At 39.8% G+C, this 13,845-nt stretch overlaps 1 protein-coding gene across 10 annotated transcripts in view; it reads left to right on the forward strand.

Annotated features, from left to right (window-relative positions):
• Positions 1–13,845, forward strand: part of LTBP1 (latent transforming growth factor beta binding protein 1) — a 199,898-nt gene that overhangs the window by 158,579 nt on the left and 27,474 nt on the right. For all 10 annotated transcript variants that reach the window (XM_071575851.1, XM_071575842.1, XM_071575835.1 and 7 more), the window contains 2 exons: positions 4,677–4,802; positions 6,983–7,126. In XM_071575851.1, coding sequence (XP_071431952.1) covers positions 4,677–4,802; positions 6,983–7,126 — 270 coding nt within the window. The remainder of the gene's footprint in view (positions 1–4,676; positions 4,803–6,982; positions 7,127–13,845) is intronic.

Consider the following 13,845-nt stretch of genomic DNA (forward strand, 5'->3'; position numbering starts at 1 on the left):
TTGGGAGTAGTTTTGGAACTTTTTAATGAAGAATAAAACAAGTAGAAAACCAGCTGAGCGTGCTTCACAAGTAGTTGGTATTGTGTATGGAATACAGATCAGACTTTATATTCAGCACTTGGAAAAGTATCTTAATAACTTGGCAAAGCAAGGGTACTTCTAGTCTCTGAAGCAGCAGCACTACTTTTTCCACCACAATTAGTTTCTCCATTCTGTCATTTTAATAAAAAACAACTCTAGAGTTTTGAAAAAACTTATTTTAAGGGAGCACTGATGGCACCAGTGTTAATATTTGTAGTGCTGTCAGCTTCATGCGAAAAGGCAAGATAAAACAAAAGGAATGTGTGACATTCCAGGTACTGAGAAAGGATGTGGCTTCCAACCGCAGGAGCTACTGTTCTTTACATGAGGTGCCTCTGTGAATTTACTTGTAGTTAAGTGACTGAGAACTGTTTATACCATCAGAGAAAGAACCTGAGGAAATTTTCCTGGATTCACACACCTCTTTGTACCTGGGAAGCAGGTTTTCCATTTCACCAGACTTTCTTTTTGTGAGTTTTACTTGGTGTTTGTTTGTTTGTGTGTTTTATAAGTTAGAAACAACAACATAAAACATTTCAGAACTTCATGTGGTTTAGTACTGGTATGGATTTTTTATGGCTGTGTGCCAAAGTAAACTGAATAGCTTGTGGAGACTTCTTCCAAGGTGTAGACAAACTTGTTGTAGCAGTGACATTCCACTGCTGCCTGGCCCCAGACTCAGCAATTTGACTGGACCAGGCTCTCTGAATGGAATGCTCTTGGAGCACTCCCTAGTTCCCTGTCAGCTCTCTGGGATTCGTGTAAAGATGGCACTTTACCATATTGGCTGCATGTCAACCATGTTGGCAAAACCTCAGGTTAGATGCTGCCTGATGCTTAAGTCAATACCCTGCCTCAAATGCCTCTTCTGTCTCTCCATGTCCAACCCCATATGTCCCTCAGTGGCTCCCTCACTTTTCTCTCTTTCTGCTACAAGCCACAAGCTTCACTTCCTGCTTCAACAGCCCTGGAAGTCTGAGAACCAGAGCTCTGCTTCCCTAATCACTGTACAGAGTTGTTGTAGGAAACAGCTCCTCTTCCAAACACTTTGTCATGTAAGCAGATTTCAGTGAGATTTTAAGTATCAGGCCTGAGGTTGAGGATGCCACCGCTTGTTCAGGTTGGGAGTAAACAGGAAGACAGCGTTGAGCTGAATAGGAGTGTGCTTGAGTGCTCACATGTTTTGCCTTTCCTGAGACCCCAACGATGTTAGATCAAAGGAGTTTTGATTAAAGCACACAGCACTGACTCATGGATTCTAAAACAGATCGTAATTACAGAGAACTGCTTTACTTGCTGTATAGACATAGGATATATTAGTTTCATATTTAGTTTTTTCCACTTAATTTGTCTCCTTTAGTAAGAGAATCACCACTTACAAGCCTCACTCTTTATGGGGTGATTAAAGAAACAAATGTCCTTTCCGACTGTAAAAGAGTCCTTTGAGTGAACTGTCTAGACAAGGAAAAATATTTGGTGCTTGGACCTTCTCTGTAATACCCCATACATTGAAAGATGTTCAGACTGCACTTTTTAAAAACAAAGCTGTCTTCTGTGGCTGTACTATATACTGAATCAGGACACTTGCTACAATCACAAGACTTGTTTCTGCAGCTTTTTAGTCAATGACCTTGGTTTACCTTTGAAGAACCAGCTGCATGAGCCATTGCCCTCTTTCCTTTAACATTTAGCTTTTGAAGTAAGAGGAAATTCCATAATTTAGGTAATTCTAAAATCTTCAGTTGCAGTTTCTTCTGCTTAGGTTTTTAACAAAGTAATTTTCCTGTGGCTCGGGAACTTTTTTTATTCAACTCCGGTTGGCCCCTGAAAATACAAACACTGAGTTATTGTCTATTGTCTTTAATTCCTGGCTGTCAATCTACCATTGTTTATTCATTTTGAGTTCCTTTTCTTAACTTTTCTTAACATAGTTTTCTGAATAAGAGGTATTCAGACTTTTTTTGCTAGATGTGTGAAACTGATGATCACATAAGACTAAATATTAAAATCAGATATGTTATGCAGGTACAGACCATAGCAGCAAGAAAAAGGGACCAGAAAAACACAACCATAAAGAATGTTTATTTTCTTTCTCCCAGTAACTCCATATGCATTTTTTTATAATTCTGTCATTATGGTGATTTGAAAAGGAAAACATATTAAAGGTACCACTTGACCTCTCATCTTTGACAGTGTCTTTAGCACAGATATGTTGTGTACTCTAGTTGTTGAATTAATTCTACTAGGGAGAGTTTATGGTACATTTCAGTAAGTTCATTATTCAGAAACCACCCAAAATTTCATATTCAGTTCCTTGAGAATAAGCATACTAGCTATTGTATTCTTTGCTAAATACAAATAATCCTTTCTAACATAAATTCCTATAATACTTTTCCTTTAATAAATCAAGATATAAAAACCATTAACATTTTTACTGACAAAACTTACAAATCTAATAATTTTTTCTGCCATCCGTTATACTCAAATTTCTCCTAGATTATGGTGTATGTAGTACACGCATTTTTTGTATGAATTTTGAATTTTAGCTGAAAGTTGTTAACCAGTGGATCAGTTCAGTAGAAGTGAGTTTCTTACCACTTAGCATCCTAAAGTGAAATTAGATGCCGTTCTGAGAAAAATGTTAAAATTTCACAATTTATTCCATGGCTACAGAAATTGCCAGAGACAGTTTTTAAACCTATTTTAAGTGGTTGTGGATAGTCTCTTCTGACTTTAAAATTCTAAACCTGTTTCAACCCTGCCACAGCACATAGGAAAAGCTGGTGTTCAAGATCCCAAAAATGCCTCTCCCTGTGGCATGTGGAAGCATGTGTGGATGAACTTGAGCACTTGGGGAGCAAGAGGGCAACACAACAGATAACAGGTGTTGATGGTAATGACGTGCTGCTCAGATTTTGATAGGCTGGAGGTCTGTGACCACTTGGTTCAAGGACCAAGAGTTTCCTTTCAGCTGAGCATAAGACACAGTTTAAAATTAAAAATGTCCTTGCTGGGTGAGCACTGTCAGGGGAAGAATGAGGTGCATCTTTGCTGACTTCTCTTTCTTTGACACAGCTGTGAAGAGCTGGAGGAGTAGGCAGGACTATGTTTGAGCCCCAGTCACTCCTAAGAGGAAGACACCAAGCAGCAGAGCTGCTCATCTGTTCAAAGAAGCCCTCTCTGTCTGTGGTAATGCACAGTCCAACAAGTTCTTTAGTTCAGGGAGTGCCTGAGGCCTTCACTAGAGGTGGAATGATGGCAAGCTCCATCACATGAAGGGCTACTGTAATGTGCAGAATTATCGATAGTAACAAGTACGCAGATAAATCTAGAGCAAATCACTTCATTCCCTTGAGGCACTGTGCAGAAGGCAAGGGGACAGCAAAGTTACTTAATGTCATAATGTTTTTAGGAAAGAAATACTGCAATAATTTCTCTGCTTCAGACTTCAGTGGACTTAAGTTGGATATCAGAAAAAAATTCTTTCCAGAGAGAGTAATCAGGCATTGGAATGGCCTGCCCAGAGAGGTGGTGGATTCACCATCCCTGGAGATTTTTAAACTGAGATTGGACGTGGCGCTGAGTGCCATGATCTGGTAAATGGACTGGAGTTGGACCAAGGGTTGGACTTGATGATCTCAGAGGTCTTTTCCAACCCAATCAATTCTATGATTCTATGACTTTAGAAGGAAGAAGGTACTAATCCTAGTAGCCTGGCAGATTCCCTGTTTCAGCTAATGTTCTTCCTCCTTGAAAAGCAGGACATGACATCTTTAATGACCACAGATGGCCAGGACTTTGGATTTAGGTCTTTCTTTAAGTGGAGATAAAAATGATACATTCCTAGCACTTGTAATATGCTTACAAAAATAAACCATGATCTACCACCAGCAGCTCTGCTTCATTAGAGTTTGATGGGCAGCTGAGTCAAAGAACAGACTTACTTATGCAAGTGACTCTTACTTGTAAGGCCAGCAAACCACAAACAGGAACTAGAAAAGAAAGGGCCAATACAGAAAGCATGTAGGCATTGGAATTACTTTGCCTGCCTGAGTAAGATTATTTGTGTGTATAAACTGACAGGATTAAAGACAGAAGTCTCAGTCCACAGATATTTACTACTTATACCATGAAATTCTCTTCTGTGCTGAGGGTCAGACTGAAATCTGTGTAGTACTTCTGTACAGGGGACACAGCCATACCCCTGAACTCTTTTCACAGGCACAGTGGGTTCAGTTTCACATCTGCTGTTGACCACATAATACTACACTGGTAGAATTTTTCAGTCAGTCAGAGATTATTTAAACTATGGCTTATTCTGTGGTATGTATCATGCCATAATTGGCAGGTTTGGTGAAACAGATGAGTGGAAGCAGTTAACCGAAATCGCAAAGTTAATACTGAAACAATTTTTTAAATTGTATATGTGCTTATGTCAATTTTTGTGTCTTGTCCCTTGTATGTTCCTTCCCAATGCACAGAGGGACATTGCTTCATCTGTTTGCCAGAATGGCCCATCTGTTAGTTTTCTGCAGTCTTCATGAATGTCTGCCTTTGTCACACAGCCTGTCTGATCTTAAAATTCTTCCTTGCAGATGTGGATGAATGTGCAAACGGCACAGTGTGTGGCAGTCACGGGTTCTGTGAAAATATGGATGGCTCCTACCGTTGCCTCTGTTACCAAGGGTATCAGGACACCCAAGATGGGCAAGGGTGTACAGGTGAGTTCTTAGGTGCAAGTAGTCATTGCTGCAAAATTCAAGTGAGCAAAAAGCAGCATTCGAACAAAACACATTTCACAGGAACATTTTTATTTTCTGCCGCTTTTTGTTAAAGTTATACCACTTACTAGTAAAATAAGGTTGAGCTGTGCTTTCCTCCCTGAACTTTGTGCCAGATGGAACTCAACTGTGTATCTATTTAATGAGAACCTGCCATTCTGGCAAATGGAAGGCAACGGCAAGTAAGCTGAGCCACTCATTGTATCTCTTTTTAAAAACCCAAGAAACTTCACTGTTTCTGCATGTCAGGACCACTCATAAATATAAATCATAATAGACTGAATTTAATACTTCAGCCTATTCAAATGCAACATCTGTTTAGTCTCTTAGCTGAATAAGCAGGACCCTGCACTACCCCCTGCAGGAAATAGTATCTGGCATGTGGTACAGCCTGGCCGAATTAGATGGCACCTCCCTAGGCACATCATATTTGGACAGATCTTAACATGGGCTTCCAGCTCCAGGAAAGACACCTATCACCATGAAATGATGTGAGATATTTGTACGTGTGTAAATACTGCACATTTCTTTTGTGAATAGTAGGTTTCCAGATCTGTTGTTAATAGTGATGGTTGGACCTGAGAACCATCTGACAGAGCACAAGTTTCTATTATAAAATTAATACCAGATAAAGGAAAGGTATTCATTAAGCAATTTCTTCAAGCCAGAGTCAGGTTGAAACACATCTGCCAGGAACAGAGACCTAAATGGAATACCAAACAGAAGGAGGAGTTAGAAATTTAACAGAGTATTAGTATGAATTTTCTAATATATTAAATTTTGTTACCAAATTCTCTATGCTATTTGGCACTTAGCTTGCAACATAGCCATGTATATTTTGGCATACAGTGACTTTTCATGGATGAAAACCAATGAAGCAAAGAAATCTAAAAAAAAAGGCAGAAAGGAAAAGCTGGTATGAAACTAAATTTAATTTTGAGTTCTCAGTGAAGTGATTCTGAACTATAAAATAATGTATTTGTTTGATTTTTTTCTTGTACGCACGATATAATATAAAGTACTTTTATAGATTTTGAAGCCAGTTATGTACCAAAACAATTTTAGGAAAAAATAAGTCTCTAGTTCTTGGCTAGGCAATGTTCCCCAAAAAAGACTTTTTCCCTATGAGAGGAACCCAGTAAAAAGATAAGGAAAATCTAAGTACATTTTTAAAGTGCTGAGCAAACACTGAGTTAAAATGCATATTTATATAAAAATAAACAAAAATGAACATTTATTCATATGACTAGATTTTGATGGATAAGAGGTAGAATTGATGAAACCTTGCCTCGTAAGTTATATATTAGACCACACTAAATCATAGAAATTCCTGAATTGTGATTCAGGAAGTATTATTTACAGATTCTGTCATTAGTATACAAAGTAGATTTTCAAATGCCTGCTTCAACAAAAGAGAGTAAACTTAAATGATCCTAACGGTATCTGGTAATCCTTGCTTAAAAACAGGCAACTCTCCTATCAATCAATCAAGCATTTCAGAGTAGACTAATTAGCAGGTGTATGGAATCCAAGTTGAAAGTATGTGAAGTGAAGAATTTTGCAGTGTTTGGCAGGGGTCCCTGCATGACCTGTGCATAACTCATGGGAGTTCCAGAACAGCCTGTGAGGCAATGCATATGAGAGGCCTGTGGTGTCAGTGGGCTTGGGGAATTTGCTGATCAGTGGTTGTTCACAAGGAAAATGGGATTTTGAGGAGGTAAATTAATTCTCTTTTTATAACGCAGTCTGAGTCACATCAAAACCTATTCATTTTGCTCCTTGAGTTCAGTGAAATTTTGATAATAGGTAAGAAAATATTAAGCCCCAAGAAGAGGATACAAAGAAAAGCAAGTTTTTAAAAATGAGAAAGCAAAACGAAAAAATTGTGTTCTGGTCTACGAGCAGCACCTAATCAGCACTAGTAGTCTATAAACTGTACTGTGGCTTTCTTTCAAAGGACTGACTACTTGTTCATGAATCCACTTGGGTATTAGTGTGCTTTTAATCCTTCCCCAGAGATCACATCGGTAATTTGGCAGGCAATATTGGCACAGATACAGCAGGTAGAAGAACAAACTGTCAGTTGTGGGTCTCAGTTTGTTTTGAATTTTTTTCCCCAGATGTAAATGAATGTGAAATGTTGAGTGGAGTATGTGGTGAAGCCCTCTGTGAAAATGTCGATGGTTCTTTCCTGTGTCTGTGCTCTGATGAAAACCAGGAGTATGATCCAATGACTGGACAGTGTCGCTTCCGTACCTCACCAGGTAAAATGCCAGTGGATTTTTGCCTGCTTGGCATGATTTCCACTGTATGTGTAACCACTGCAAAGGCAAAGTTGGTTTAAGTGCTAGTGTTGGTTTCACAACAGAAAAATAAAACTTTGTCTACTTGGAAGTATATGCATGAGAAGAAGTTTTTTTAGGTTGGAATATGATATCAGTGAGTCATTAGCAGTGAAAATGTAGCAGAAACATCTTGTAAAAGTTATATGACAACAGACTTGGCTATTATAATGAACCATTACAGCAGTTAAGAGTAAACAGTCTCGTTTGCTGTACTGTAATAATGAAATGTGATATGGAATCAAGTCTATGGCCTGAGTGATTTTATTTTTTGTTCAAATTTTTACAAACATCCACTAGTATGCTTGGAAACAGAGCATACTATTAAAATCAGAATGTGTGTGTGTAGTGATACCCTGTTAGCATTATCTAGTAATAAGATAACTCCTAAGAAAAGGTAGTGGGAAAAGCAAAATGCCAAACCACTAAATTGTTGTCAATCTCCTGCTCTTGTTGAGTGACTGCTTTAGTGTCCTTGCCTGGTTTACTCCTTTTTTTCTTACTAGTCCATTGTACTTGATTTGTGAGGTTTTTTTATCAGGTGTTTTGTATGTTAAAAATACTACTGGAAATATGGTCATTAAAAATCAGTTTAGAACTTTTAAAACTTCCTTCCTAGTTCTATACTGATCCAGTCTGAAGAATGGAACAAGCCTACAATAAGGATCAACAGAGTACATGAAATGCAAGTATTTACTTGCACAGCTTTTTTTCCCCTCCAGAGTGCAAATCATGGTATTTTTTTCATGTTATTCTTACACTACAGACTGATCTAGCTTCTGGAAAGCTTTAGAAGAGTTGGTTCTAGTGCTAGGATGCAGACTCTACAGGTTCCAAGGCTGTGGCTATTTTCTCCTTTCACTCATGGTCTTTCAGACTTGAAAACAAGGTTGAAATACCTGTGACCTAGTTGTAACAAGTATTTAGGTCACTGAATATAGCATTCAGCAGCACTGGAGAAGTTGCCTGTGAAATATCATTAACAGCCGATTGTCAAATGTTTTGGTCCTGTGAGGAGAGAGTGCTCAGGAGAGTTCAGCTACTTGATGGAACAAAACCAAAGCTTAAAAATTAGCAGAGGACCTGAGCCATGAAGTCTAAGGAACATTTGAGGATATACCCTAGTGTTACTGAGGGGAGGAAGGGGATGAAAAACCCAGTGTGGCTGTACTGTCAACAGATTAATATTCTACCCCCAGTGCTAACTCCATTTTGTTGTCAGCAGTGAACATAGCTTTGCTGTGATCAGTTTGGAAAGGAACTATTCTTCCTTCCTCTCCAGCCTTCATCAGGTTCTAACAAAACACATGCTTTACCTTTGTCTCTTCTCTGATATGGTCATTGAGGAGGAAGATCTGATATGGTAGATCAGAAAGATCTAGTGAGAACTACTTTACATGATATGCTCTTGAACAAGACCTAGTGAGAAGTACTTTACATGATATACTGTTGAACAAGAATAAGGCAAAGTTGCAGTACTAGAAGCAGAGATCTTACTTTTTTCTTCCAAAGAAAAGAAGAAAAGGCTGCTGTTAGTTCTTCTTAAAAACTATTCTTGCTGCAAGGAGGGCTAGAATAGCCCCACATCCTCTAGCTTTGACAATACTGACATACTCAAGTCGGGCATGGTGCTTTGGGAGCTCTTGTGGTGTGCCCTGGATGTCATCTGTCAGCGGTATGGTGCACCATGCCTATTTTCAGAAAGGAAGAATTTAATCTGCATAATGAAGTGTTTGTCCCTCTGTTAGGAAGTGCGAATAGGTGAAGTTTGTTCAAGTGTTACTTTAATCTGGTATCTTTCTTCTGTGTGGTTAAAGGCTGTTATATTTGTGGAGTGCTATGTGTTCACACCTTTCTTGTCATTAGGGCTCTTGAGAGTTCCTTTTATTTAGATTTCAGTTGCTGTAAATTTGTCTGTTGTTACCCCTGAGGTTAGCTCAATTGGCTAAAACTTGGTTGTAATAATGCCAAGGTCATGAGTTCAATGCCCTGTGTGGGCCATTGACTTAAGAGTTGGACTCGATGATCCTTGTGGGTCCCTTTCAACTCAGAATAGTCTGTGAGTCTGTGACTTGAAACAACCCTACGAGTATATGTATCAGGTATTCAAGCTCATATTGTCATGTTCAGTCAAAAACCAACAACAACAAAATAGTAATTGTGCAAGGTTTTATTGTCTCATTTCCCTCCTCTCTATGCTGCCATTCACAAAATATAGGAAATGCTTCAGAAACAAACACAGATGAAGGAGGAAAGAACTTTATTCTGTATGAGATGAAAATTTGCTTTCATACACATCTTTGTACCTAAGACAGAAAAAAATGCATGGTTTAGGTTCAAGTCTTGTCATTTATTCTTTTAACAAGCTGTATAAAGTCATTTGTGATTCATTTATAGCAAGTACCAAGCTCAATGCAGTTCAAGCAATAATCCATGTAATGTGGTTTTAGTTGTTGCATGTTGCAGTATGCATTTAAACTACTAAAATAGACTAATATGTTGCTATTATGTCTCATTGCATTGAATCCAGAAGCAATAATGAATACTGTATACTTGAGGATTACAATAGGTATGATTTGAGGTGGCATGGCAAAACTTGAACTGAGTGGTAATGAGATCCCTCAGTCTGCTCCATGAGGTGTCAGCTATGATGATCCACACCAGCACACACAGCGTAAGGAATGAACTTGAAGCCTTGGCCCAGTCCCCTCTAGGGATATCACATCATTAGCATAAGCAAGAGCTGGTTGGATGAATATTGTGACTGGAGTGCCCCTTTGGATGGTTACAGGCTTTTCAGGCAAGGCAGGGAGATGGTGTATGTAACGAAAGGCCTGGAATGCATGGAGCTTACAGCTGGCAGTGGCACGGTTGAGAGTTTCTGGGTAAGAATTAAAGGGCAAACAAATAATGTAGATGTCATTGTGGGAGCCTACAATATACCACCTAGCCAGGACAGTGACACTGGTGAATTGTTCTTAGAGGATCAAATGGACACCTCCAAATCAATTGCCCTTGTCCCTTTGGAGGACTTCAACTTGCTGGATGTTAACTGGGAACACCACACAGCGGTACAACCCCAAGCCAGGTGATTCCTAAAACACCTGGATATGCATATGCACTGCACACACACATTAGGTGTTACAGCTTGTCACATGTAGAACCAATTGAGAAATCTAAACAAGTTCACCCTGATGATACACCCATACAAATCTATTTTTACTGGATTTTTGAAAATCAGATTCTGAAAGTTCAGAATCACAAAATATGCTGAGTAGGAAGGAACCCATAAGGATCATTGAGTCCAACCCTTAGCCCTGGACAGGACCATCCCTAAGAGTCACACCATGGGCCTGGGAGCATCATTCAAAAGCTTTTTGAACTCTGGCAGGTCTGATTTCCCCAGGGAGCCTGTTCCAGTGCCCAGCCACCCTCTTGGTGAAGAACCTTTTTCTAGTATCCAGTCTTAAAATCCCCTGACACAACTTCAGGTCATTCCCTTGGGTCCTGTCACTGGTCACCACAGAGGAAAAATCAGTTCCTGACCTTCCTCTTCCCCTCATAAGGAAGTTGTAACTGCAATGAGGTCTCCCCTCAGTCTCCTCCAGGCTGAACAGACCAAGTGACCTCAGCTGGTGTGTTGCTCAAGCTGTTTGCTCCAAGCCACCAGAATCTTTGCTGAGTTTTCAGAAGTCATGAACATGTAATGACTATTTTTCACTTTAGCAACCCCCTTTCTGATTCCACCTGTGAATGAAAGGTGTTGGTACACAGTTGCAGTATTTAACATCCAGTTCTACATATTTTGGGATTTTGTCAGAACAAGCTGTTAACAGGACGGTATTTAGACAAATATTTCAGTGTATGCTGAAGTTTAAGCATATGCTGATATCCAGACTATCCACTGAATCCTGTTACTAATGCACGGTTTTGCATCAAATATACGCTGAAACATATTGTTGGATCAAGGTTAGTCTAAGGTATGTAAATCTATTTCGAATAAATACTTCAGAATCCAACCCAGCAGCAACTATACAGAATTTCTTATACAGGCTGTTGTATTAACAGTAGGATAAAATTATATCCCTGTACCAGCATGCTTTATGTAGACAGGTATCTCACATTTTCTAACAAAAAAAAAAACAGCGATACAAAAAGTATCCATTTCCTATCGTATTTTTTCAACATACTTAGTGAATCACTTTCAAAAACAACCTATTTACTAAATGTTTAATAATCTATGAAAGAGAAATTGTAAGCTTCTAGGCATAGACTGGTCTTGGTTAAAAAAGAAAAAAAAAAAGACTTGTGTCTGATTTGCCTCATTTGCTTTCCAAACATTCATAACGCCTGCTTGACTAACTCTCAGTCACAGCTGTGTAAACAACAGCCATTTAAGCTGCTGAACAGATAATAGGAGGAGAAACTAACACATCATTTGTAAAATGGGAATAAACAAAGACATGATGAGACTGTCTCCCCTTCCTCCCAGAGCAGCTACTGGTCATCTTTCTCTGGTGAACCGCATGAAAACTGCCATGCTTTCTCTCCCATTGAAGATTTGGCTTTGATTCAGTTAGACAGATGGCAAATTGCCAAGGAAAATGTATGATTTGGTGGTTGAAGTACTGTTCTCTCACCTTGGAATGACAGATTTAGTTCAGCTGCATTTCTGTGACATGATAGTCTTAACACAGTTCCTACTGATACCGCAAAACCACCTCAATTGATGCCATTCAGCACATTATGGAAAATTCTAATTATCTGATGAGAGTTGACCACAGGCTACACTAACAAAACTGAAATAAGCACCCAGCTGGGTGTTTCTTTTAATGTATAACTTTGTTATATTGGCAAAACTGCAAAGGAAATTTTGCCTTGTAGGTGGCAACATTATACTAAATTTGAATAGAGGTGTCTGCCAGCCCCTCAGCCTCCCAAAACTGGAGTCACTTTTCTGAGGAAAATAGAAATAACTCCAATTGTCAGTTTGGAATTAGAAGCCAAAAGAACTATTACACATGTTCATACTGTTGAAATGCAATACATACTGGCATTTCTAAACCTGCTTTTCTCAAAATGGATCTGCTATTTGCATGGTTAGCAAAGTTGCCTTACTCCATCTGCTTGGGGGAATATGGGTGGACAGTGATAATAGGATTGATGTAGCAAGAGCTGGAGTTTATTTAATTCCTTCAGCATTTGTTGGACAATCAATATCTTCAACCTCCCACCTCACAACCGTTATTTTTAAGTGGAATTTTAGAATCCTAGAACTGTTTAGGTTGGAAAAGAGTCCAAGATCATCAAGCCCAACAATTAACCTAGCAATGCCATGTTCACCACTAAACCACGTCCCCAAGAGCCACATATTTTTTGCACACTTCTGGAGAGGGTGACTTGAACACTTTTCCTGGTCAGCCTGTTCCAATGCTTGACCACCCTTTCTATGAGGAAATTTTTTCTAATAGTCAACCTAAATCTTCTCTGGAGCAACCTGAGACCATTTAATCTTATCCTTTCACTTGAGACACAGCAGAAGAGGCCAACCCTCACTACAGTGTTCCAGGTAGTTGTAGAGAGCGACAAGGTCTCCCTGAGCCTCCTTTTCTCCTGGCTAAACAGCCTGAGCTCCCTCAGCCACTCTTGAGGCTTGTGCTCCAGACCCTTCACCAGCTCCATTGCCTGCATCTGGATGTGCTTCAGTACCTCAATGTTCTTCTTGTAGCGAGGGGCCAAAAACTAAGCACAGGATTAGAGGTGCAGCCTCACCAGTGCCAAGTGCTGGGAGAAGATCACTGTCCTGGTCCTGCTGGACACACTTATTTCTGATACAGGCCAGGACGTCCTTGGCCTTCTTGAAGCTTGCTCTTCAGCCAGCTGTCAACCAGCACCACCAGGACCTTTTCTGCTGGGCAGCTTTCCAGACACTCTTCCCTAAGCCAGTAGCACTGCAAGGTGTTGCTGTTGCCCAAGTGCAGGACCCAGCACTTCAACTTTTGAACCCCATACAGTTGGCCTCAGCCTGTCCAGATCCCTCTGCAATGTTTTCCTACACTCCAGATCAATGTTCCTGTGCAACTTGGTGACCTTGGGCAAACTGAGAGTGCTCTCAATTCTCTCATTTGGCTCATCATTAAAGATAGTAAACAGGACTGGCCCCAACACTGAGCCCTGGGGAACACCACTTGTGACTGGCCATCAGCTGGATTTAAATCCATTCACTACAACTTTCTGAGCCCAGACCTACAGCCAGTTTTTTACCTGGATCTTCCTTCCTTATGTGTATCTATGCCTTCTTATAGATGGGTGTCATGTTTACTAATCTCCAGTGAACTGTGATCTCCTCGTTAGACAAGATTGCTAGTGAATGATGGAAAGTGGCTTTGTGAGCATTTCTGTCAACTCTCTCAGTACCTCAGATGGATCCCATCCAGCCCCATAGATTTGTGAGTGTCTACATGGCATAGCAGGTCACTAACCATTTCTTCCTGGATTGCAGGGGCTTCATTCTGCTCCCCATCACTGTTTTCCAGTTCAGGGGGCTGGGTACCCTGAGGCAAAAAAGGCTTTAAGTACCTCAATCTTTTCCTTATTCTTTGTGACTACATTTCCCCCTGCCAAATAAAGGATGGAGATTC

This window comes from Pithys albifrons, chromosome 2 (assembly GCF_047495875.1).
Source record: "Pithys albifrons albifrons isolate INPA30051 chromosome 2, PitAlb_v1, whole genome shotgun sequence".
In the NCBI taxonomy this organism is placed as follows: domain Eukaryota; kingdom Metazoa; phylum Chordata; class Aves; order Passeriformes; family Thamnophilidae; genus Pithys; species Pithys albifrons.